Genomic DNA, 24,697 nt, shown 5'->3' on the forward strand with positions numbered 1-24,697 from the left:
CAATTTTTGTTATACTAAAGCAACATCCTACAAATGGACCAAGCTATGTTGAGGAATGTGCTTCCATCAGTCTAGTGCCAGTGTAAATATGGCACAGTGACAGACCTTTGTTGCCTCAGTCTCTGATTCATGAATGGGTAAATGGTCAGCTTAAGCAGGAATAGGTAGACACACCTTGAAAATTGCTTAAAATTGCTCAGATGCATGCACAAGGAACAGTATAATGAGTTACACTAGAGGCATAGTGTTGAGGTAGTTTCTACTGCATGGTGTCTTGTAAATTTAATGACTGGAGAAAACATTTTGCTCTGTGATATGTCTTATTTCCAGAACCTGACAAATTGTATGACACAACTGTGTTGAAGTTTTTTTATTTTATGTGTTTTAACAACACTGATTCACAAGAAAGGGGCTATGTCCCTATTATTTGTAGAAATCTTGAATATTTCTAGTTGTCAACTAACTGGTGTTCTTTCCAAAATACTGGGCTTTTGTTGGTTTTGTTTTTTTTCATTAAGTTTAGAGTAGAGAGCAGATAGTATTTATAGTTAAAGCAGTGTTATCTGTGCAGTAATTGGAGCTTTGCAATAGGGCAGGGTGTAATACCTGTGTTTGTTTTCTAAGTTTCTTTATCTATTCAGAATGTTTGTCCTGGGATACAGGAGAAAAAATACAAAAGAATCTGTTAGTATAAAGGTTTCATATATATCTCAGATGCTAGTCTTAATAAGATCGGTATTTATACGTGGTGTTTTTTAGATCCAATTGTGACTCTTACAGAACAGTTTTGGTTTTGTGGGGGGGTTTTTTGTGTTTGTTTTAAGTTTTCTTATTTTAAAATGTTTTGCTTCAAATAATATACAGGATTGCCTCACTGGGATATGAGAGGATAATTATAAATTATAAACAGGAGAAGGCTCAGATACAGTTTTAAGTACGCTTAGTTAATAATTTAGTGACTATATATATCTTGTTATTAAGAATACTTTATACTTTTTCCCTGCCAGCTGCTGTAGCAGTTGTCTTCCATTCAACCTCAGTGAAGAAACAGCCTCTTTTGTGACAGCTGAAACAGTCTAAGATCAGTTCATGAGTGTATCTCACACAGCTATAGCAGCTATGGGCAGCATATCAATCAATTATCTGCTCTGTATTACTGATGCAAATGAAAGGGCTTTCCAAGAGCAAGAATAAGTTTCTTTTTCTAAAGAGAACCTGTACAAATCTCTGCCAGCAACTGAGGGTAGCACCTAAATCTAGTAAGCATGTTAATTCTGGAATAGTAATTAGACTGTCTATCTTAATTGGCTTGTTACAATTAAGAGAATGTAAGTTTTGTTTGTTTGAGCACACACAGGTGAAAAATAGAAGAATACAACAAGGGCAGCAAATAGTGAAATAAAAATCTGATGAAGGATTCTTAAATTTCTCGGTGATAGTATTAAAAGAGCAAATTACCCTGGGAGACGAATATTAGCTTAGAACAATGTTAATGTTTGTGACCAAAATATCTCTAAATGCAGATTTTCAGTTCTAGGAAATAAGATTCCAGCATAGTCATGGCTGTCTTAATTAGGGCTTAGTTTATATGGTGGTTTCTATGCAGTTTTTAGTTTCCCAAGATTTGGGAAGCTGGGGAAGTGTCTATGGAAAAAAAACACTCCGTCCCTAACTTTTCCTTCCATGTTCTGTTCAATTTCTGGGTATTTTCTGAGCCAGAATGAAGTTCAAGATATATTTTTGCTCTATTTCAGCAGGACGCAAAATCAGTTTCTATGACTCATCAATTTTTTTTTTCTAATGGAAAAAATTGAGGTGCCCTTACTCCTAGCTGGAAATCTAGGATAATAATAAAAAATTATGACAATCTGCCATATTTTTACTCTTAATTCTGCTCTTTCACTTCAGATGTTATTTAATGTTCTCATTTTTCTTTATTGCAGGAAAATAACATTCAGATAATTGACTGTGAAAACCTAGAAAATCTCTGTATTCTGATTCTGAATAAGAACCATCTTTCATCAGTTTGTGGCTTAGATGGCTGCACAAATCTCCAAAATCTTGAACTTTCATACAATAGAATCACTCGAATTGGTAAGAAAATAAAGGAAAAAATATTCAAATTTGTATAATAGTATTTGTATTGTTTATATTAAGAATTATACTTCCTTTGGATTCGGGGCCAGCCAGTGGCTAAGCCCAAGGAGAATGAGGAAACAGCTAGAGCAAGCCTGTCTTTTAAAGCATACAGAAATTCACATTACTTGTATTATGACTTAGCTACTGCCATGTGACTACTGTTAGCCAAAGAGAACTAAGTATCTTCCTAGAAGGGCCACTAATGTTACCCAGTTCTGTTGGAAAATGTAAGTAGCCTGACTTCAGTTTATCTACAAAAGCCATTAATATAAAAATATAAATATATATGCCTTACAAGTCCAGAGTGTGTTCCTAACTGGCACAGTAAATAGTTATAGAGAAATGGCGTTATCTGAGTCTGTGCACCATCCTAATAGTAGACCACAGCCTAAGGAAATGCAGCCCCATTCTGGCCCCAAGGTATTGTTCAGTATTTCCCTCCCACCCTGGCTCTTCATTGCTGCTCATCGTTCCAAGGCTGGAACAAAGAATGAGTCTAGGGTGAAAGTGTGGAAATCATTCAGGCACAGCAGGTGTGTCAACCCCTATTATATGTACAAAGGCAGTTTTTTATGTTTGTTAGGTCCTTGTGCACCTCTAGCAGGTAGGTAGTCAGTCAGTTGGAATTTAGATGCATCCAGACTACTCCACAGATGCATCAGCACATGAAATCTTTCTGCTGTGAGAGAAGTGTTTGCTGTTGCCCAGCAAGGATTTTTTCTATGTAGTAAACAAGATAAAGATACTGCATTGCTAACCTTGGGTTACGTAGATTTGATGTAGAGGATAATGAGGATCCTAAGATTTTTCAACTGAGAAAAGGGCAGGAAAGTGAAAATACCCAAGAGCTTTGCTGTATGTGAGTGGAGAAGCCTTTTTTTTTTATTTTTAGAAAGATGTACCAGGGAAGACCATTAGTGGTACCTCAAAAGCAGCATTAACAGTTGAGAAAAGGTACTAGTAAATTGCCAGATCATTACTGAAATATGAGCTCTCAAGGCTTAAAAGTAGTAAATTTCCTTCAAGAAGGCAATGCAGCAGATAGAACAGTCTGTCTATGCTCTGGGGACTTGGGCTTTGATGTATGATATACTCAGAGATTTATCAATTGAAATAAAATCTCCTGGTCAAGAAAAAAGTTGCGTATGATAAACTATTTAATTTTGTATACATTAAAGCATGGAACTTGAAAAGTTGTCCTTCCAGTTGTATTCTCAGTACTAAATCAGAAGATGTTTCTCGCAAGGACTGCAGAGATGGGAATAAAAAGGAGTTAGGGAGATTTTAATTTTAATTCTCTTGATTTAAACTTAATTTTCTTTAAAATATGCTGGAAAGCAAGAAAGTAATATAAAACAATTATTAAGCTGATGGATGAAACACATTCACAACATTAGTGCAGTTTCACGATAAATAACAAGGGCACAGGAAATGAGAAAGCTTAAAAAGATACTTGTAGGTTTAGAGGGTTTAATGTTGATGGTTTAAGTTTTTTTTCTGCTAAAATGTGTAAATTCGAAATGTTAGTATTTGTGAGCAGAGTTTATAATACCTGAAAATAAAGCTGCTGTGGTATTGATGTTTACTGTAAAAGCATACTATTACTCCAGTGAAAAACAATGAAATAAACTGGATCCCTGTGTCCAATAATGCTGGATAAGATCCTTCCTCAGATTTATTTCATTTGGTAAAAATGTCTGCAAGGTTGCTGTAAGAATGACATAGTATTAGTGGATGACATTTAGGAATGTGGCATCTATGTTGAAAGTAGTATCTTTGTACAGGCTAAGTGGACTAAAATACTCTTTGTTTTATGCATCATGCTGCTATATTTACTCAGTCTCTATGGAATTTCAGTGGGTAAATAAATATTCACAAAAATCCATTTGGGATCTGTCTTCCTACTCTCCAGAACTGCTCTGAGGATGTGTGATTAATGCAGATGCATAATACAGGATTTATTTCATTAAATAAAATATTGCTTGCAAGCAGTCAAAAAATAGATTTATGGGATGTATCCCTCCCATCTGTAAATTTCACAGGGTGTCATTTAGCATTTTTGGAAGCTGCAGTACTATGTGGTGAGTGTCCTCTGTTAATTCAGCTTTGACAAGGACTGCTGGCTTTTTCCTAAGGAGTAAGGCTTACTTACATTTGCAGCACTTCTAGTTTAGTAACTTAGTGTAGAAAACTTCATGCGTACTATGATTTGTTTTTCTTTTTTCCTCCTGTCTTTGAAGTGCAGCAGGGAAAAAATCAGAGTTGCCAGAAAAAAATGACAGTAAAGTTATGAAAGATGTCTCAATAATGCTTTTCCACTTAGGAATGCATGGTCACACAAATAATTGTGTCATTAATACACTGAATTTCCATGTATATGTTTGTGTTTGGAAGATGAATGCTTTAGTTAAAATTTTTCTTATACTGAAAGCATTTTTACTTGATTCACAGAGTAAGCTTTTATAGGGAGTTCTATATTACCATAGTGTGTTGGCTAAAATCATGGCAGTCCTAAGAAGAGCAATGCATAATAGTGGACACTTCTTTGGACCTACGTTTTTTAAGAAAGCTTGTGGAGGGTTTTTTTTATCAAACATCTTCAGGTTTGGGTTTTGGGGTGTTTTTTTTTTATATTTTTTCATCTTTATGTTCACTGTCAGCTTTCAGTCCTCTCTAATAATTCATCTTTGGCACACATAGAAGTTAGTTCAGAACTGCACTGATAGCTGAGATAGAGTCCCTAACTAACAGACTCCAGCTTCACTTTTCAAGTTATTAAGAGCTACTTATATAAATGTTCACTACACACTTTTCTGAAAACATGTTTTTCAACAGGATGCATGCTCACACTGCTACAGCTGTTGTTGCATGATAAACAGACAGTATCTTCTGGAAATGGGCAGAAGACTTCCATAATCATTTTTAATTTGCATGTGTGCAGAGAAGACATTACCATCTGTTTGTATTACATTATTCTGTCGTGTATGTGTTTCTGTTGGACTGCATTTGATAGTTCCAGAATAGATTGCAATCCCATTGTATGTAGCCTTGGCATGTCTGTTCCAAATGACATTTGGTCTCATTAAACAAGACAGATGAGGAGAAGGAGATGTAAAAAAGGTGCTCTAGTGCCACATACAGAATGGGGAATTTCCAGATACTATATTAACTCCTTGCCTTTTTTTTACTGTGTATGTAAAAACACAGTTTCTCAGTCCTGCTCCAGAGTAATTCAGTGCTTTTAAAGTTTCCAGTACTGCTATGCTGATAATGAAAAGTGGAAATTTAAGAATTGCTCTTGCGGGGAAGTCTTGGAAGCTGTTGTGTGCAACGAATTTTTTTAATTTTTTTTTTTTTTTGAGACCACTAGGTGGTGCTAGTTCCTTTTTTTATTTTTACCCAAGGATAAGAGAAAATACATGCCAGGATCTCACAGCCAGGATATTATGTTATGGACATGTTTGAAATTCTTCCAGAATAATTAAAGATTTGTATCGTTTCCTAAAGCACATTTTTGAAGTTACAGTATGAGACATTTGTTTTAGATTTAGGATGGTATCTCTTAAATATCAGGCGATTGTTATTTCCACTAGGTGCTTTCCATTTTTAAATTACTGTGATTTGAAGGCCTATATTTGACTGTTGGTTTTGTTTTGTTCCTAAAGTACTGCTAGTTCTGGGATTTAATTTTTTACTTCTGTGTTCTCCTGATAATTTTCTTTTTTAAAATTCTTCCTCTGTATTCCCTATAATCCATGGTGAAAACTGCTTTCTGGTCTCATAGTATGGTTTATTCTCAGAGACATTCACAAAGACATTCACCTCTTTAAAGCCTTCCCAACTTCTTTTTAGGAATTTTAGGAGCAGACAAAGATGGGGAAAAGTATTACCTCAAATAATACAGTCAAAGATGCATGAAAGAAAAATAAATTCATAAATTCCTCATTTTAGCTATGTTTTGTTAAGGGTGCTCCCTCAAAGGGGTTCTACTTCAGAAATGCAGAAAAAACTGCTTGGACTCATAGCATGAGTGCCATTGCAGAGCATCCAGCATGTGCATATCTGCACAAAGTGTGATTTTTGCCATTGTAAGAGGATGATTTGAGAAAAATCCTATGAAAGAAACAGACACTGCTAAGGGCCTTCTCTTTTGCATCTTTTAAGGGTAGAGCTTGTACACACACTCTCTCTAGCTGCCAGGACTAAGTTTGGTGAGGTTCTAATGGCCATAGAAGTAGAGCTTCATATTTAAAGACCCTACATTTTCTTTTAAAATTTCTTCATTAAAAATGTTTTATAACATAATTCCTTAAACATGTTGCACGTAAGTAATAGAGTGGTGTTGGTGTGGTTTTAACATGATTTGTTCTCACCTTGCTAATAATTAAAAAAAAAAAAAGAAAAAAGAAGCAAACTAAAAAATGAAATAATTAAAATGAAGCTTTTAAAGTGCTGTTTTAATTCTGATAAGTAATAGCTGCTACTAAGCAGCTGTTATAAAGTGCATAAAGCATACTAATAGTTTTATCACTAAGAAAATGTTCTGTTCCAACAGAAGTGCTAAACTTACCATAAGACCATAAACTTACTATGGCTTGGTTAACGTGAACTGTATTTCTGAATATATTTGTGAACTGTACTGATTGTATGTATGATAGAGCCAAAACAGAGCAATTTTTAGGTCTTATACAAGACTAATGTTAACTGTTAATATAGATAATATTTTTAAAGTTAAGAGTTTTCTTAGTTCTTCAAAATCAGCAATTATATAATAATTATTATATATATAATATTATTATATGATTATATAATGATTATTTCATTACTACTTAATTTGTTTTAAATCTTTCATTTTCAGGTGGTTTGGAGTCACTGAAAAATCTTCAGCAATTAATTGTGGACCATAATCTGTTAATCAGCACAAAAGGTCTTTGTGAGGTGCCTACTCTCATTCACCTAGACTGCTCTTTTAATCATCTTACACAAGTTGAAGGCATTGAGAATTGTGGCCTGCTTCAAATTCTGAAGTTGCAAGGCAATAACCTCCAGGAGGTAAAAGCTTTGAATTAGTGGCTGCTGTGCATACATACATCTTTGTTAACAGTCATATTTTTCAGAATGCTGATCATGTGCTCTTCGTTTGCTGTGGGATGTTTGAAGGTCTTAGGTAGGCTTTTCTTTTTCCCTATTAGAAGGGGATTTTTCAGAGTTATGTATGGCTTGCTGTTAAGTATTTTCTTCCTCCTGAGCACTTGAAAAATTGTCTCCCCTGTAATTGTGTTTCTCTCCTTTGCTTATAGCATCTAGTCTTCAGTTTTTACTATATGATGCTGATTCTTTAAGATGTAACAAAACATTGTTATCATTATGTATAAGTAATACTTCAGACTGATTTGATATATGCTGATCCTCCAAAAGTTCAAGCTTGTACTGCAGCATTTAAAATAGGAAAGTTGTTTGCTAACTGTACACTTAGTCATATTAATGAAAATTATTCTCTGGTGAATCCAGGAGATGAAAAACATTTTCAGTAAGCAGCAAATAACTGCATGAATAAAACAGTGAGACTGTGGCTCTTGGGTGCTCAACCTTTATTTTTAATTATTATTTATATTGACTATTCAGACTATGTAGAAGATACTAACAAATATTCACCACCTGATATATAAAAATTATGTGTGACAACTGTCACATACATAGTAAGGAAATGCTACATATATCCAATATGTGTTTTCTGCTTGCATTTAGTAATGATTTATGAAAAGCACCTGGTAAGCATTCCATTGTTTCTCTAATTTATATTAATTTTAAAAAACTATCTCTCTTCCATTTAGCTTCCACGACTGGAAAATCATGTTCTCCTACGAGAACTATATTTGGATGACAACAGCATTTCTACTATAAGCATGCTTTCTTTGTATTGGTTGCCTCTATTGCAGATTCTTTTTCTGTCTCAAAATAGGTAAGAAGAGACTTTCCTCCATTTACAAAACCAGTATGGAGGAGTTTAGTAATATAGCACCTGAAAAGTATAAAATATGATTAAAATAGCACTGCCTTTTCCATATACTTTTTGAAAATATGTGCTTGAGAATTAATGATATTGGCTACCTTTAGCTAAGAAAATTTGAAACAGCATTAACTCTAAAAAGTAATTTTTTCTGCTAAATGTTATATGACAATAATTTCTTAGCATTGTGGCTTTATTAAAACCATGATTCCTTTAGCAATTGTTTTTTGAGTATGTCTGTCAAACTTCATATTTCACAGCTAGATTATTCAAAACAGACTATGTTAACTGCAGCTAGTACAGTTAAAAGATACAAATGAGAATGTTGTTTTGTATTTTACATACATATGTTAATGCCCTCCAAAAGGCATATTTGCTGCAAGTTTTCAGTCTTATTATTCATCTTGAAAGGCATAAAATACAAAAAAAAGGATTAAAAAAGGCAACATAAAACTGTCATGCACTTGAATACACCCTAATTAACTTTCTTTTAATTTTCTAAGCCAATCTGTACAGCTGCAGAGTTGGAATTTTTAATTCAGGAGTCAGAATTTTTATTGTCCCACTCCTTTTTTCTTGATTTAGATTGTGGTTGAAAAAGAGGAACAATAGTTAAGAATTTAGAATGTGTTTGTAGTAAAATGGATTTTAAATTAGTATAAATTGATTATTTTTCTATACTGTGACCATTTCACTCTGAACAAGATTGACCTCAGCTAAACCAGTAGAATATACATTATTACAGATAATATACAGAATGTACACTCTGAACTAATAATTTTTGTGCTAGGGGAGATGCTTTTAGTGTGATTCATCTGCCTTTTTTAGGAGATTTATTTACTTTGAGACTAATCATACCCTACAAGTGCCTGTTCATTAACAATTAACAAAGTCAAAATGGCCAGCTCATGTGTGGCTGCCTATATGTGAACAGTGAATCCAGTCTTACATGATATTTAGTTCAGCAGAGTAACTGGGAGCCTGTGGGAGAAAAAACCTGTAAGGCTGAGTCCTGTTATTATAAGGAGCGTCCTTCATGGAAAATTAGTATTATTTGACTATATAGTTTTACATAACTTTTCAGATTGTCTTCATATTATCTCCTATGGAGTAGTATGCATGTAAACTCTTGGATATAAATACAACATATATTTACAGATATATTTACAGTCTGTTCTTCAAGTTGCTGGGATATTAGAGTGTGTTTTATGCTTTTACTCATTCTTCTGGTGTTTAGAGAAAGTGCTTCCTGCTTGTGATTAACAAGAGCATAATTTGCTAACTGTTAGATTACGAATCACACACCTTTTTGATTTAATCCATTGTCTTCACTTTCTTTTCTTTTTTTTTTTTTTTTTTTTTTTTTTTTTTTTTTTTTTTTTTTACATACAGTAGTGCTGTTCCATCTTCTTGTAGTTTGCTCCTCTTCCTTGGGCTTGTTTTTTGTTAACATTAAAGTGCAGCTATGCTGTGTGTAAGAAAAAGTTTTCAAAGCTGCCTGAAGACCTCTTGTGCTTTCTAGAGACTGAACCAGCTTAGGATCGTGGTCTCAGACATCTAGGCTGTGAGATACAGCATTTGGTGCACTGAGTTTCTTCTGCTGGATTGTGTGAAAGCACATATTTTGGCATCAGCAAACTGGATGTGCTGAAAATAAACAACTCCCCAAGCAATTCCCTTTCTTTCTTTCTTTCTTTCTTTCTTTCTTTCTTTCTTTCTTTCTTTCCTATATCTATAGCTTATCTCATTTTTTTTAATAGGATAGATAGCCTTATGCATATTAAAAGCCTCAAAATTTGTGGCATTTCAGTAGCCTGCTCTGTTACACTCACTTTCTGTACACTTATAAGCAGCTCCATATGTTGATGTTCTATAGAAACAGTGAAAGTAATGGACTAAGCTGTTGAAAGAATAGCTGTTTCTTTACTTTTATCCTACACCTAGTGCAATTTTATGAGGTTTTTCCAAGTGTCCACTGAGTGCCATTTCATTTTTAATGATTATGGGAAGCCCATATAATAGTAATGCTGTGAATCAGTATTTTTTCTAAAAGTGAAGTACTGTGGATAGAAAATTCTAATGCTAATTTAGAGGTTATTTTTATTCCTGAGGTGCTTTGTCTGTATTATAAACCAGATATTAGCAAAGATAAACCTCCAAAAATTAATTGTTTTAAACCAACAATCTAGGAATGAGAAATTATAACAGATAGTGCTTAGCTTCTTCAAATATAAAAATGGCAGCTGTTTTACTACTACTGGATTTCTTAAGTTTGTTATTGCATCTTTCATATACAAAGCATATACTTGGTCAATGTGCAGTTTAGCAAAGCCAGTAATTAGTATCCTCTTGGTTACTGCAGACTTGGGACTGTGAAGGTATGTGCTCTATTTTATAGCAGCTGGAGAGCACAGATGTTAAGTTAGTTTTAAAAAGGCACTTTTAAAATGGTTTTCTGTTGTGGATAAAAATTTAGATGTAGGAGAGAAAAATCTTACCTCTGGGACTGAAACTAATATTTAATATGTGTTAAGAGATCATGTGGCATTTATATTTACATGTAATCCAATTTAATTATGTACTTACTTGTCAAAGACATTTTCATTTAAAACTTTCTACAGTGAGGCCCTAAATCAATCTGCTGTTCAGGTAGCCATTACTTTTCTTTCTTTTTTTTTTTTTTTTTTTCTAACTTCAAAATAGACAAATCTGTCCCTCTTAAAAATTTCTGCTTTAATATGACCAATTTTTTTTTTTTTTTTGCTATCTCTTGTTTTTCACTAAGATAACCTAAGTGTGATAAATAAGAGTTTAATACTTTTAAAAATGCAGTTATTTGTAAAACCTCTTTTTTTGAGAGGGGAAACTGGTTTGACCAGAACTAAATTCTTTGTGAACATGTTGCTCTCATGTTTTTGTATACTTTTGCAATACTAATACATACTGTTTCTAAAAGGCTTATAATAGAAATACTAAGAACCCAGCTCAATTCTTTCTTAATATGTATTGTTCTCCCCACTTAAATGCATATGGTGTCTATGTTTCTAACTGAATTTTTTAGATGTAAGAATTCAACTCACTGTCATTGCAAGCCATCCTGCTTTGAGAATTTGATCCCTGTTTCAGAGTCATCATCATAAATCTGTATGCCATTGGAAGCTGAAATAAGTCAAGTCATAAAAAATCTATACTTGTCTAGTGGTTTTTCCCCGTCCTTACCAGTACAGATTTTTTTGATGACTTCTCTGAAATCTTTGTTGATGGTAACTTTATCTCTAAGTATGTGACACCATGGACAATACAGTTGAAGAACTTTCAACTAGAGTATTCAAGAAAAAAGTGTCTGTTGGATTTCCTACATTAAATTTTGGTTACTACTTGTAAATATGGTGACTCTTGCAAACTAAAATATTCTTAAAGAATGCAAAAGAAATATGGTCTTTACTTAAAGACCTAGATTAATATATGTTTATTTTTAATTCTATTGCCCTCCTTCCCTCTAACCTCATTGACATCAATGATAATTTTTCTGGGGAAAAAAAGCACATGCACAGCAGGATTTGGGCCATTCTAAGCAGTAACTTCTCCTTGTGTTCAGAAAAGCAATCTCCATTTTTGCTGATGCATACTTGCAACCACGCTACTGTCTTAAATCTTGTTTTCTGATTCTTGAATTTCTGTGGCTGTGTCCTGCTCTGCTACATCATTAAATGGGAGCAGAAAGCGGAAGCTATAGCTTGCTTTTTTTTCTGTGAATATCTTTTACTTTTGTGTCTTCTTTGTAATTTATATCTCTCTTATGCCCAGGGCTAATGTGACAAGGTCAAGTAGTATTAAGTTTTCAGTAATGTCCTTTGTCTTTCTGGTTTGAATTTTCTTAGGAAAAAAATTAACAAAGAATGTCAGTGAAGGGAAAGCTATAGAATGACAGGGAAATGTTTTAACTCTCATAATACTGACAGCAGGCAAGGGTACTCCAGTAGACAATTTCTGATTCATCACAGCAAATAATAATAAAGATCCAGAGAGCTCACTCATTATGAATAAGAAAAAAAAATTGTGCTATCTTTCAGCCTGTGTGCAAAATATGACTTTTTTCCTGGATACTTCTGAATATGTAAATCTGTAATCTGCATAATGTATATTCAGTCTTTGAAGCCATACTGCTAGCCACTAAGATCTGTGAATATATTTTTTATAAATATTAATTATATTTATGTAATAATGACTAGTCATGAGAACCTAGAATGCTGATAGTTGTAATACTATATGTATGCAGTATCTACATATAAGTACATATCTACATGTATAAGAACGGTGTCTACATATCTACTATATCTGCATAGAAGGCTTAATACCTTTTTTAGAGTTAATATTTCTTAATATTTATTTAATTCAATGGAAAACAGGTACAGAGGTAATAGAACTAAATAGGACTAGAACCAGGACAAGTTAGCTATACTGTTTGATAAAGAAATAGGAGTTTAGTGACACCTAATCAATTGGTATTATATCTGTTTCTCTGAATTCGCTACTAAAATAATATTTTTTCATATACAAATACTTGTCATCTGAACATGGAAATAATGTGGGTTTTTTCTGTTTTGCGTACAATCAAAATTTGAAAAATATTAAAGAATATACAACCAACATTTTGCCCAGAGTTAAATTTATCTGTCGTTCTGTTGTAATGACAGTCCTGGAAATACAGCACAGTCACACATTTCAGCAACAAATAAGCATTTTTGATATTAACTGGCTTTAAGTTTGTGGAGAGAGTGGATTTTGATTTTTTGCATGATCATGTTTCTGACAATAAGAATTCTGCTTTACAGCTTTCCAAGCCTAAACTTTCAGGAAATACTTTTTTGCCTTAAAATTAGCAGTCTCAAAGTGACTACACACATTGCTATCAGTGATACAATTCTTGCATTGTGCTTAGGCCTTTTCCTTATTGGGAAGAAACAAGTTATGTTAACATTTATTTTTTTTTTTTAAAGATACAGTTGATTAAGAATGTGCTTATACATAAATCTTTTAATTTTAGTTGAAGAGTGGGGTTTTTGCATTTTGATTTTAATTTTTCCTATCTCTTTCATATTTAACATTAAAAACTCTTTTCTTTCTTTTTTTTTTTCTTTTTTTTTTTTTTTAATGTGGTGGAAAAGAATCTGGGCATATTGGTCAGTAGCCAACTGAAAATGAACCAGCAATGTGCCTAGGTGGCCAAGAAAGCCAAAAGCATCCTGGCTTCTATCAGGAATAGTGTTACTGTCAGGACTAGGAAAGTTATTCCCCCTGAACTAAACACTGGTGAGGCCACACCTTGAATACTGTGTTCAGGTTTGGGCTCCTCACTACAAGAAAGTGCTGGAGCAAAGAAAAGTAAGGAAGCTTCTGAAGGGTCTAGAGCACAAGTCATAGAATCATCATAGAATCATAGAATGATTTGGGTTGGAAGAGACCTTAAAGATCACCAAGTCCCAACCCTGCTGCATGGGCAGGGACACCTTCCATCAGAAGGTAACAGCACAGCAAGCTTTTACAAGTCCTTTTTTGAAGGACTGTAGCAGTACCTGCTCTTACAAGAAGAGGCTAAGGCGACTGGGATTGTTTAGTCTGGAGAAAAGGAGTCTGAGGGGAGACTTTGTTGCTCCCTACACCTACCTGAAAGGTTGTAGCGAGGTGAGGGTTGGTCTTTTCTCGCGGGTTACAGGTGATATAGCAAGAGGAAAACGACTTGAGCTGCAGCAGGGAAGGCTCAGATTGGATATTATGAAAAATCTCTTTTCAGTGCTTGAAAAGCCTTTTGGTAACAGGTGCCCAGAGAAGTGGTGGAGTCACCATCCCTGGAGGTATTTAAAAAATGTGTAGATGCAGTGCTTAGGTACATACTTAATGTTGGACTAGGCAGAGTTAGGGTAATGTTCGGACTCAGTGATCTTAAAGATCTTTTTCTACCTTATTGATTCTGTGATTCTAATCTGGAAGGTAGTAAAAATATTTTAAAAATAAAAAACATTCAACATTTATTCTTAGCAAGCTTCTAAGTAAATAGACTTGAATAGCAATAGACACTAATGTTTTATTAGCAATGGTAATACACATATTCCCATTAAAATAATGTATTTGTACAATGTCAACCCAATTTCCTTACATTTACACTTAACACTGCAAATAAGAATATTGTCATAGCTCTCCTACTGCTTTGCTGCTTTACTGCACAAGTTCTGACAGATGAGAAAAACAATTCCATAACCGTCTGTATAATAGTCACGTATTTTTCAGTGTCTTACAGAAGTAGTAAGACAGAGGAAACACTAAAAATACATTACAGGACAGTGCAGCCTTGACCTGTTAAGACATGTAACTGTGACAATGATTATATTAGTTCTACGATCTAGGAAGTAATATGCTGAGTGGAGAAGAGAAACAAACTAACAAGAATTTTGAGCAATGAGAAATGAAGGAAGAGGAAGGAGGAACACCAGTTTTTATTTCTTCTGAATCAGAGGCTTCTGTTAGTATTCCAGTTGCAGTGTCTAAAGAAAAGCTTATTAAGCTGTATAATTTTTACAAGACTTCAGATTCTCAGCACTAAGTGCAAGAAACAGACTGTGAAATATTTACCATGGAAACCACAACATCAATGAGTAAATACTAGAAAGTAAGCTCCTAAGACTTACTTCCAAGTTAAAATTCACAGAACTTGGTCTAGCACCTTGGATAGCTAAATGAGCATTTGCTTATGTAAATAAGTAAACTGTCCTAATTGTATAAGATTCTGATGCCTTTCTGCTTATGAACTGCTACTTTATTTAAAAAAAAAAAACACAACAAAACAAACAAACAAAAAAAAAACCAAAACCCAAACCCTCTTCTGTTTTGTTCTTAGATTAACTGAGCTTGTGCCTTTAAATTCATTTGTATCTTTGGAAAAGCTGGATATCAAAAATAACTGTTTGTCTGGTGAGTTGTATAAAAACATAAAGCCCCATCCAAACAAGAGCTTCTTAATTAAATTATAAAGTTACTAGAATTTGATTCTTCCCATTTATATATGAGCTATTTATTCAGAAACTTAAAAATATTTTCCAAATGTAGTAGATGTAGTAGATATTAATTATATCTATATTATATAGGTGGCAGGACTGCTTGTAGTACTTCATTATTTTGGTACTTTTTACTTCCATGCAAGAATTTTTAGAAATAATACGTTCTGCATTCAAACTTATATTTAATTTTTTTTCCTATTACAATGCAGACCTTAACGGTGTCACTGCATGGTTAAGTGGCTGTCATAAACTAAGGGAGTTGTCCCTGAATGGAAATCCTCTTCTTCAAGAAAAAAATTGGAGGTAAGAAAGTAAATTAATTTGCTTCCATTAGAAGATTTTTTTGCAATTTTTTTATTAGTGTTCCAGTGAGAAAAAAAACAAAAAAAGACTTGTTTGATTTGAGAAGTTTAAAAGAGCTCTACAAATGCATTCTTGGTTGCTTGCTTGTTTTATAATGAACAGACTGACTTTTAAACCTATGGTTCCAGCACATGGTTTTGTGAATACAATGCGGGGACTGTGACAATTGTTTAATTTCCCATTAGCATTCTCTAAGTTCCCATTATTTTACACAATTAACTGTTATTTCATTTGTAGCCTAGAGGGGAAGAGCTACCTGAATTCCAATTTAAGTGTAAGAACTGACACTTTAGACAAGAGATTAATTTATCTAAAGGATTTAAAGTATGGGATACTATAAAATATGGATTTGCTGAATACAGCATTGACTTTAACTTCAGGCAATACGTTCCAGTGAACTTTATGTAACCCCCTGATACCAACAAAGGAATTAGTTGTAAAATATTCCAATCGGTTTTGTACTTTCATGTCCAGCCAGCGGTAACACCAACAAAAGTGAAGTAGTAAGAAATTGGTTTTTAAAAATTAAACCCTGGGATCATTCTGAGCACTCCTAGGGGAATGTGTTTCAGTGCTGTAATGATTAATAGAGCCTCTTAAGTGACAGAATATTCACCAGGAAGTATTCACTAAATGAAATATTGACTCAGCCTTTCACCAGGAGAAACCCAGCTGGAAAAACTAGTGTTGAGATCCCATAGCTCTAAGACACAATACTTCCAGCATCAATCAACTTCGATATGGCACTTTTTTAATTTATCATTATTCCATATCAGCTTTGGTAATTTCTCTTTATGTGTTCAGGGACTGTCTATCTAAACTGATCGTTTTCTTTCAAATGTATTTCAGACAGTGTTATTCTTAAATTAAGGAGCAGTAGATAAGGAAAGATTTATATTTGCCAAAAACTAATTCTACCGAGCTATATTTTGGAATATTCTAACTCAGTTATAGAAACTTTCTCTGATTTTAAACTGTATATTGTCTGAGCAGGGTAATAAACCTTCACCTTCACAGGGAATAGTCAGAGTTCTAATATTTTGAAAAAGGCATTAACTTTTTTTAGGAGTAAGCAGACTTACAGGTTACAATAGGTGTTCTTTCAAGAGTGCTTAAGTGTTACTTCAAGCTGACTTAATAAAAATATTGAGTGTTGGTGTGTTAATTTAGGTAACTGCAGTCTTGAAACTTTCAACAGATTTGGTGTGGTATAAGAAATACATGAAAAAAGGTTGCATAGTAGTTTATATTCCACAGTAACCTAGAGGAGAGAAGATTCCAGATAAAATCAGTAGATAAGTAGATAGTAGATAAGCTTCTCATTCATTTTTTTCTTATATCAGTGGCCCCAACTGTCTTTTCATAGCAAGGAAAGATCATCTCTGCTCTCATCTCTTCCACTGACCCATGTTCAATACTTCAAAGTTGGATTTTTTTCCATGTCAGTCATACTGTTTATCATCTTGGTTTATGTGATATATGCAAATGGTAGAAGAAGCAGACCGACAATGTTTAGTGTTCTGTACAGTTTTTAAATCTAAACCTTTCAATATGTCAATAAAATCAGTGCCATATCTTAATCCATGACTTAGTTTGCTGTGTTGGCTACTAATGAAATGCATTACAGGTACCTATGCACGTGAGTGTCAAATTTTCCTGTTATTGTAACTCTAGTGAACTGAGAACATTGTCATTGACTTCTCTGGGGTCAGTATTTCAGAAGTGGCCTTCATGCAGACAAAGTATTAAGAAATCTTGCCAAGTTCTGTGGTTTACTAATGATAAAATTTAGATACTATAGTAACATATGAAGTAAGAACAAATATGTACAAATACTTAGAAAAATATAATCATTTTTGTCTTATATGGTTGTATTAATAAAACGAGAGTTTTAGAATTAGCATAAAACTGAGTAAACTTTTTCTTTTCTAAGGTCTTCTTTGTCTAAGGTCCTCCCTAGTTTACAGTTTCTTGATGGCAGAATCTACAGCTGTCCTACTTTACCCACAATGGAAAGAATCAAAGGATCAGATTCAAAACCTTTTCTGGAACTTTATCAAATTCAAATTGAAGAAAATGTTCTGCTGAAAGAAAAGGCTGTTGAATTGGGGTATGTATTTATGTGAATATAAATTATATTAAAAATATTTTTTTCATGTATTTTTAGTGTAGCTGTTGATGCCTTATTGATTTTACATAGTTTTTTTTTTTGTCTGGAAACACGTTACATTAAGAGAAAAATTGGAATAATTTATTTCAGTGCAGAGATCTTTAAAGAGAGATTAAGATATGTGAGTCTTGACTTTTGTTTGAGAAAATGGGGTTCAAAACCTTCAGTAAGTAGTAGTTGAATGAATTCATGCGAACAACATAGTAAAGTACTGTGCAGTAATAACAGCTTAAGTTCTGGAAGTGGTCTAACCATATTAACTTCATTCCTAGGTTTAGAATAATCAAGCTAAATATCGGTGCAGCATGCTCTGAATTTTTCCAGCATTTGTTTTCGATATTTGTATTATTGTATTATATGTTTGCATTATTCATGTTGCAAATGACTGCAAAAATATGACCTCTTTTCTCTTAAAGTAATGCATCAAATGGCTCTGTTTCCAGGTCTTTGGTTTTTTCATACTTACTGCCTTTATCATTAGTAGCACGGTCAGTTGTCCAATGATACCAACTTAGGCATTGCAAGTGGGAATTTATCATTTATACCTGCTATCTTTTCATTACTTTGCAATATCTAAATAACTCAAATTTCTCATGTTTTCACACTTGGAATTATTGCATATTTTCTTTTTTCTTAGTTCCTTTTCATTTCCTAGCATGTTCATAATATCCTTGTAGTCCATTTAGTGTCCAACTTGTCTAATGATGGTTGGAAAAATAATTTCTTTGATCCTGCCAGGTATTGAACAGTATCCCAGAACAGATGAAGCATGTGATATTTGATGGTGCTTTAGCTTGAACTTTTCTTTGTGTATATTTTTGGTTCAGGAAAAGTACCCACATTTTTTTCAGAATCTCTGGCTATTTAGCATTTACATGTAAACCTGTATATCCATGGTGTCTTTTTACTACCTAACTGGTTTGATGTATTACTTTGATGCATTATTGGTGGTTACTAGGCTGAAATAAAAACTTCATAGCTCAAAAAGCAGATTTATTCAAAAAGATGTTTGTATTAAGAATTAGATTGAAAGTAATTTGAGAAACTATAAAGTTCAGTTTTCTATGATGGAAGTAATGTCTAGGTGGTTCCTGGAACTCATGTTTCTCCATTAACCTTCAAGATATGTCCTCACTTCTGTGATTTTTGGATTCTGGCTTGCAGGTGGGAAGATTATACTTCCTAATAGATTTAACATTTTGAAATAGTATTCTTTCCTTTCTGTTTCTTAAAAGGAAAAAAGGAGAGGCAAAAAAGTACTCCTCCTCCTTTATGATAGAAAAAATTCTGTTGTCTGAGATTTAAGATCTATTTCATCAATCTGTAAATATGAAATGACAAATGTGAGAGAACTATGGTAGAATCTAAAGACATAACTATAAATTTCTGCAAGATGGTAAAAAATGGGAGGGAAAAGTTATATTAAAAAAATTTAATTGTTTATTTAGCAATTGTCTGCCTGAATGGACAACTAGACTGGCAAGAAATTTTGAGTAATCAGTCTCAGACCATCCATTAACTATTAATAGTTAATGGCTTGTGCTACATTCCGGAAGCTTACTTATCCTTCTAACATCTTTATCAAAGAGCTGGAGATGGAGTGCACGCTTACCAGAATTCTAGAAGCAAGAAGTGCACGCTGACTGATGTGTAGACAATTTAATAAGGGAAGAAAATAAAAAAATAGAAAGTGACCAGGTTGTGCAAAGCAGTCACTCACTGCCTTCCACCAGCATACACCAAACTTTCTCTGAGCAATAGCTACCTTGGAAAGACTCCCCACCAAGCTTCATTGCTGACCATGATGTTATATGGTGTGCAATATGGTTTTGGTCAGTTCAGGTGAGCTGTCTCTGCTGTGTCACTTCCCAGCTTCCTGCTCCCAGCCTACCAGCTGAGTATGACAGAGAAGGTCTTGACTCTGTCCAAGGACTGTTCAGCAAAACATTAGGGTTTTATCAAGACAGTTTCAGTTATAAATCTAAAACACAGCACCATACAGGCAGCTATAATGAAAATTAACTCCGTCCCAGCCAAACCTAATACAGCTGGGCATAAGAAAAAAACTTTTTCACTGTTTGGACAGTGATGAATTGCAACAGGTTTGCTCAGAGAGGCTGTAAAGTGTCAGTTCGGGAATGTTTTCAAGAATTGACTGGGTAAAACTCTGAGCAACCTGGTCTGATCTCAGATGTAACCAGGCTTTGAAGCAGCAACTTAGACTAGAGACTTCCTGAGTTTCCTTCAACTGAAAATTTTTCTATGATTCCATGTAAATTTTATTTGAAAGAGCTTGCATGTGTTTAAAAAGAACAATAGCGTTAGTATATAAACATATTTCCTGAATGTATGGTTTGGGTGGGGAGAGGAGACAGGAAGGGTTGTGAGTTTTGAGATTTCATATACAGTCTTCTAAATAGGTATCCTTGACATAGTTGAAGCATTTTGTATCAAATTTAGTCTTAAAATGAATTTATTGTTTGTAAAACCTCTCTAAGTTTTATTTTTACTAAAAGAACAATTTATGGATGGATTGAAAATAATTGAAAACTGAAGTTCATAAAAGGGACTTAAAAAAATTTGTTTCCATACATGCCTTAACAGCATACCAATTGCATGTACAAACTGCAATACTTTGAATTAATGTGACGTTGCTAAAGAACAGGCCAACAATAGAGCAAACTTCTGTTTCACATCTTGCTAAGTTATGAGACCCTGTAGGTGTGACCCCAAGTATGTAAGCTGCCAAAAGCAATCATTGCTTGCTAGTCTAATCTATGTTTCATACGCCACTGTTGCTCAGTTAAATTGTCTGTGCTGTTTCTGTGAGAAACTTTACCATTCTTGCCATGGTAAAGATTGAAACGTTTTAAAGTTAAATTTCTCTACTGTAATAAATGCTTTCTGACACATACTTTAGATGTCTTGTAGTCAGTAATCATATAAAAATTAACTGCCATGGCTGTCGGAGTTTGCTGTCCACAAAAGGAAAAAGATGATATTAAGCAAAATTTTAATGAACACACAAGATAGCACAAAAAGGAGTAGAATATTATTTATCATTTAGATACAGTTCCAGGTGGAAACTGCCATTCCTGATAAGGCTCAGTTTGTTTGTCCACTTTCCCTTTTGCCTCCAAGAGATTAGTTCTTCTGACTTTTCCATATATTTTTTACTGTCTTGTTCTGACAAAATTATGCTATTTGAATAACCTGGAAGTAATTTCAGGTGCAATCACAGTAGGAAATTCTGTACTAAATGTGTCATCTCTGTACGCAAGTTTCCACTGCCACCTTAAACTTTTAAACTGGCAACACTTGGGCTGATATAAACTGCACCAAAAGGCCTTTAAGTTGTCCTTTCCCATATTTGTTAACTGAGCCTGTGTATGGGTCTTCCCCATTTCCTAGGTGGTGTTAGTGGGGCTTTGCTACTCCCTTCCCCTGGGCTTTCCTCCTCCCTGCATGCGAAACTAAGCAGGGATTGGTGATACTCATGATGGACTGATGTTAGGACTGCAGTTGTAGCAGTCAATAAGTGCGTAACTTGACTTTCAAACTAGATTAAAACCTGATTCTAATGCTTTTATTTTTCCTCAAAGTCCCTGGAAAAATCACAGCATAAATTGAGAGGTATCTTTTTTGTTAGAAAGCTACAGGTAGCTCTGTGCTCTTAGCATTTGTTTGTGACTTAAACTGCTTGGTCTCTTCAAGCACATTTGTACATTTCTGTGAAAGACCCATCCCTTCCTCCTCTGGGTTTTACCCTTTATGCCTTTCTCCACCGCAAAAACATCCCATTTGGCTATCCTAAAATTTACATGTGGCATAAATAGCTTTCACTTGTTAAAGCTGTGGGTAGCCACTGAACACAACTGAATGTGCTGGTCAAAGCTGGAAACCATATAAACTTTTCTGTAGCAAGACTGCTGTGTTCATCTACATTTCATCACATTCTAAGCACCTGGGCAGTATGGATACTGGTGCTTCCATCAGGATACTCCCATTGCTTGTTTTGTCTAGGTGCCAATTGCACTTGAACATTTCTGCTTGCTGCTTTCATATCCATGGAAGGATGAAGCAGCTGCTCAGTATGCATCTGTACCTGTCAAAGGAGTGGAGGCACAAATATCCATCCTATTCTTCACAATAATCTTGTCTTGGTTTTTTTGTGTTTCTCTTTTTTGAGAATGAACAGTTATACTCAGGATATAGTTTTCATAGGTATGTTTATTTTAACAAATATATAAAACTTTGTTTTTTTCCACAATATTTTAATTCTCAAACAAAACTAAAAATAGAGGGGAAAAAAAAGGCATGAATGATTTATTTTTTTTTCTTTTTCTGTCTTCTCAGCATAATATGTTTTGTAAAACCTTCATAATGAGCTTGTACTAAATTTATCTTCTTAAATACTTCAAATTATTTAAGTATTTAACTACAGTATTTGATACTTTAAAGTATTTTACATTGGAAAAAAAATACTATTTTTACTGTGCAGTAGGAGACAGCTGAAATTTGTTAGATCCTTAACAAAATTAATTATCAGGAGTAGAAGTAAAGTTGCATAATGGGTAGTCAAATGTATAGCTAATGTACACTGAGTTATATAAACAGACTGCATGGATTCGGCTTCCAACTTAATCATTCATATTTTGTCCAGTATCATTGAGGTTCTTCTAGCAGAAGAAGAGTTGGAATCTTTTTTACTCTTGTAAAACCTGATTCTCTATGTTCCTATAGATAGGAAAGTCCTTAGTTGAACTTTAGTAGAGAAAATAGATATATTGTTAAAGTGTCTTTTTGTAATAAAGCCTTATAAGAGCTTCACTTTTCAAGAATGATAAATTGGAAGGAAAATTCTCTTATTCAATTGTAATCTTTGGGCTTGATATTTCCAGACTCCGTAGAGAGTGGATCTTATGTCTACTTTTTGAACTGCTGACTTTGTACTTTGAAAATAACTCCACATTACAAAGCTCTGCATCTGTCTATGCTATCAAAGGGAAATTTAATTTGATAATTACCTGATACCTACAATGGAAAACTCTGTCCAAATACAGATGTCCAAATTCCAGCCTTCTGAATCTGTAATGATTAGTTCATATTTGCTTGTCCTCGTTATTTAGACAGTGTAACACAAAGAACTTTGTAGATTACTTCAGTATACTACTTTCCCTATGTTGATAAAAATACCAATCTGAATCTTAGTTTGGAGTTTGTTGCTATAGTTCTAATATGAATTTTAAAATTACTGTTAGTTTTGTATGAGCTTTGATAGTTTCCAGATAAAATTAGATTATTAGAGCTGTTACAAGATTTATAGTAAAATTTCCTCAAGCCCTCTAAAATTTGTTACTTCATATGCCTCTAACCACACAGAAAATTAATAGTGAAATGTATGCTCTAGTGCACATTTTGAACAAAGTGAAACAATTAAAAAAACCCCTAAAATCTAATCTATATTTTACAAATACTGAAACTGCTTTTCAGTCAGTGTGATTACTCTTCACTATAAGAGTATGGAAACATGTAAGGATACTTGACAATACAGAAAATGTAGAAGTTAATAGGGGGAATATATTTTTAAAAAGGATTCATACAGTCTGAAATACTTATAAAAATATTTTTGTCTTTTTTTCAGAATTTCCTCTTCCATTGATTCTGCAGAGGGACAATGCTGGTATTTTAATCAGTTGATGGAACTTAGTATTAAACATCGATATGCACATGAGTATGGTGAACTAGACATTACTGACAGAGATGGTCCAGAAGCACTGCAAAACCATTTAAAACAAACATCCACTGGCTGCCTACAGGAAAATAACCTCTTAATCATGGGTGTGACAGAAAATAAACAGGTCTTGTTGGATCCTTCTGAAAGATGGATTACTACTGGCCATATTCAGGCCACATGCACTAACTCCTCCGTACCTGTGCACCAAAAGGAAAATAAGGAAGATCAGAGAGTGCAGCAGAAGAGCACTGCATCTTGTATTAGTTACAATGGGGAAAGCAAAGGCAACAATAACATGTCAGCCCAATTCACCTTTCAACAGTCAGTGATAGCAGCAAGTAATATGGGAAAAGATCTTCAGCATTTTGAGAACAATACAAAAAGGTAAGACAGATGTCAGATGGCTTTCAAATAAATTGTATGAATATTCAAAGGGAGTGAGAACTTGCTTAAAACAGAGGCACAGAACATGTAGTAAGAAAACACTATTTTTAAGCTTATTAGACAACTAGTTATTTTTAAGGTGATGTACACTAGATTTCAATATTAAAAACAATCCTTTGTGTTATTCTGTCAGTTAACATATTAGACTACAAATACATATATATTTAAAATAATTTAAAAATACTGTACAGAGATTTTGAAAACTTTCTCTCAGGTCTCCTGCCTTTCCCTTTTTTTTGTTGATTTTTTTTTTTTTTTTTTCAATAAATTTATGACACCAATTCAGTGACACCTACATTGTTAGAGATTAAAATGCTGGATGGTTTTCAGGACTTCAGGGCACTTCAAACTGCAAACTAATGTAAGGCTTTTTTGCTGCTATTCATTAGAGATTCATGATTCATCTGTATAGAGTTTACAGTCAGTATCATTTAGAAGGCAAGAGGGAAAAGTTGCTTAAATCTACCATCCTACTCCCTTGACCTTAGGCCAGTTTCCTGCTGTTGTGATGACTGAAGAGCTAACAGCCTACCCTGCCCTTGGTACTCCTCCAACATGCCCTAACCTGCTCCTTAAAAACAGAGGCAGGGGTGAGGGGCAGGTTCAACTTGTTACGTGCCCCAAAAATTCTCCCACATGAAACAGGACATTTTGTTACCTCTTTGGAATGCCTTTGGAAACCATTTGCTGCTGGTTTGTATGGTTCTGGATGTACAGTCACAGAAAACAGAAGCTGAAAATTTTGCTCTTAAGGTTCAAAAACTTATGATTTCATAAGA

At 34.0% G+C, this 24,697-nt stretch overlaps 1 protein-coding gene across 1 annotated transcript in view; it reads left to right on the forward strand.

Annotated features, from left to right (window-relative positions):
* LRRIQ1 (leucine rich repeats and IQ motif containing 1) overlaps positions 1-24,697 on the forward strand; it is a 106,769-nt gene that overhangs the window by 9,737 nt on the left and 72,335 nt on the right. The window contains exons 10-16 of the mRNA XM_030465526.1: positions 1,944-2,094; positions 6,998-7,191; positions 7,974-8,101; positions 15,045-15,118; positions 15,414-15,507; positions 17,501-17,677; positions 23,382-23,858. Coding sequence (XP_030321386.1) covers positions 1,944-2,094; positions 6,998-7,191; positions 7,974-8,101; positions 15,045-15,118; positions 15,414-15,507; positions 17,501-17,677; positions 23,382-23,858 — 1,295 coding nt within the window. The remainder of the gene's footprint in view (positions 1-1,943; positions 2,095-6,997; positions 7,192-7,973; positions 8,102-15,044; positions 15,119-15,413; positions 15,508-17,500; positions 17,678-23,381; positions 23,859-24,697) is intronic.

Source organism: Calypte anna, chromosome 1 (assembly GCF_003957555.1).
Source record: "Calypte anna isolate BGI_N300 chromosome 1, bCalAnn1_v1.p, whole genome shotgun sequence".
Taxonomy (NCBI): domain Eukaryota; kingdom Metazoa; phylum Chordata; class Aves; order Apodiformes; family Trochilidae; genus Calypte; species Calypte anna.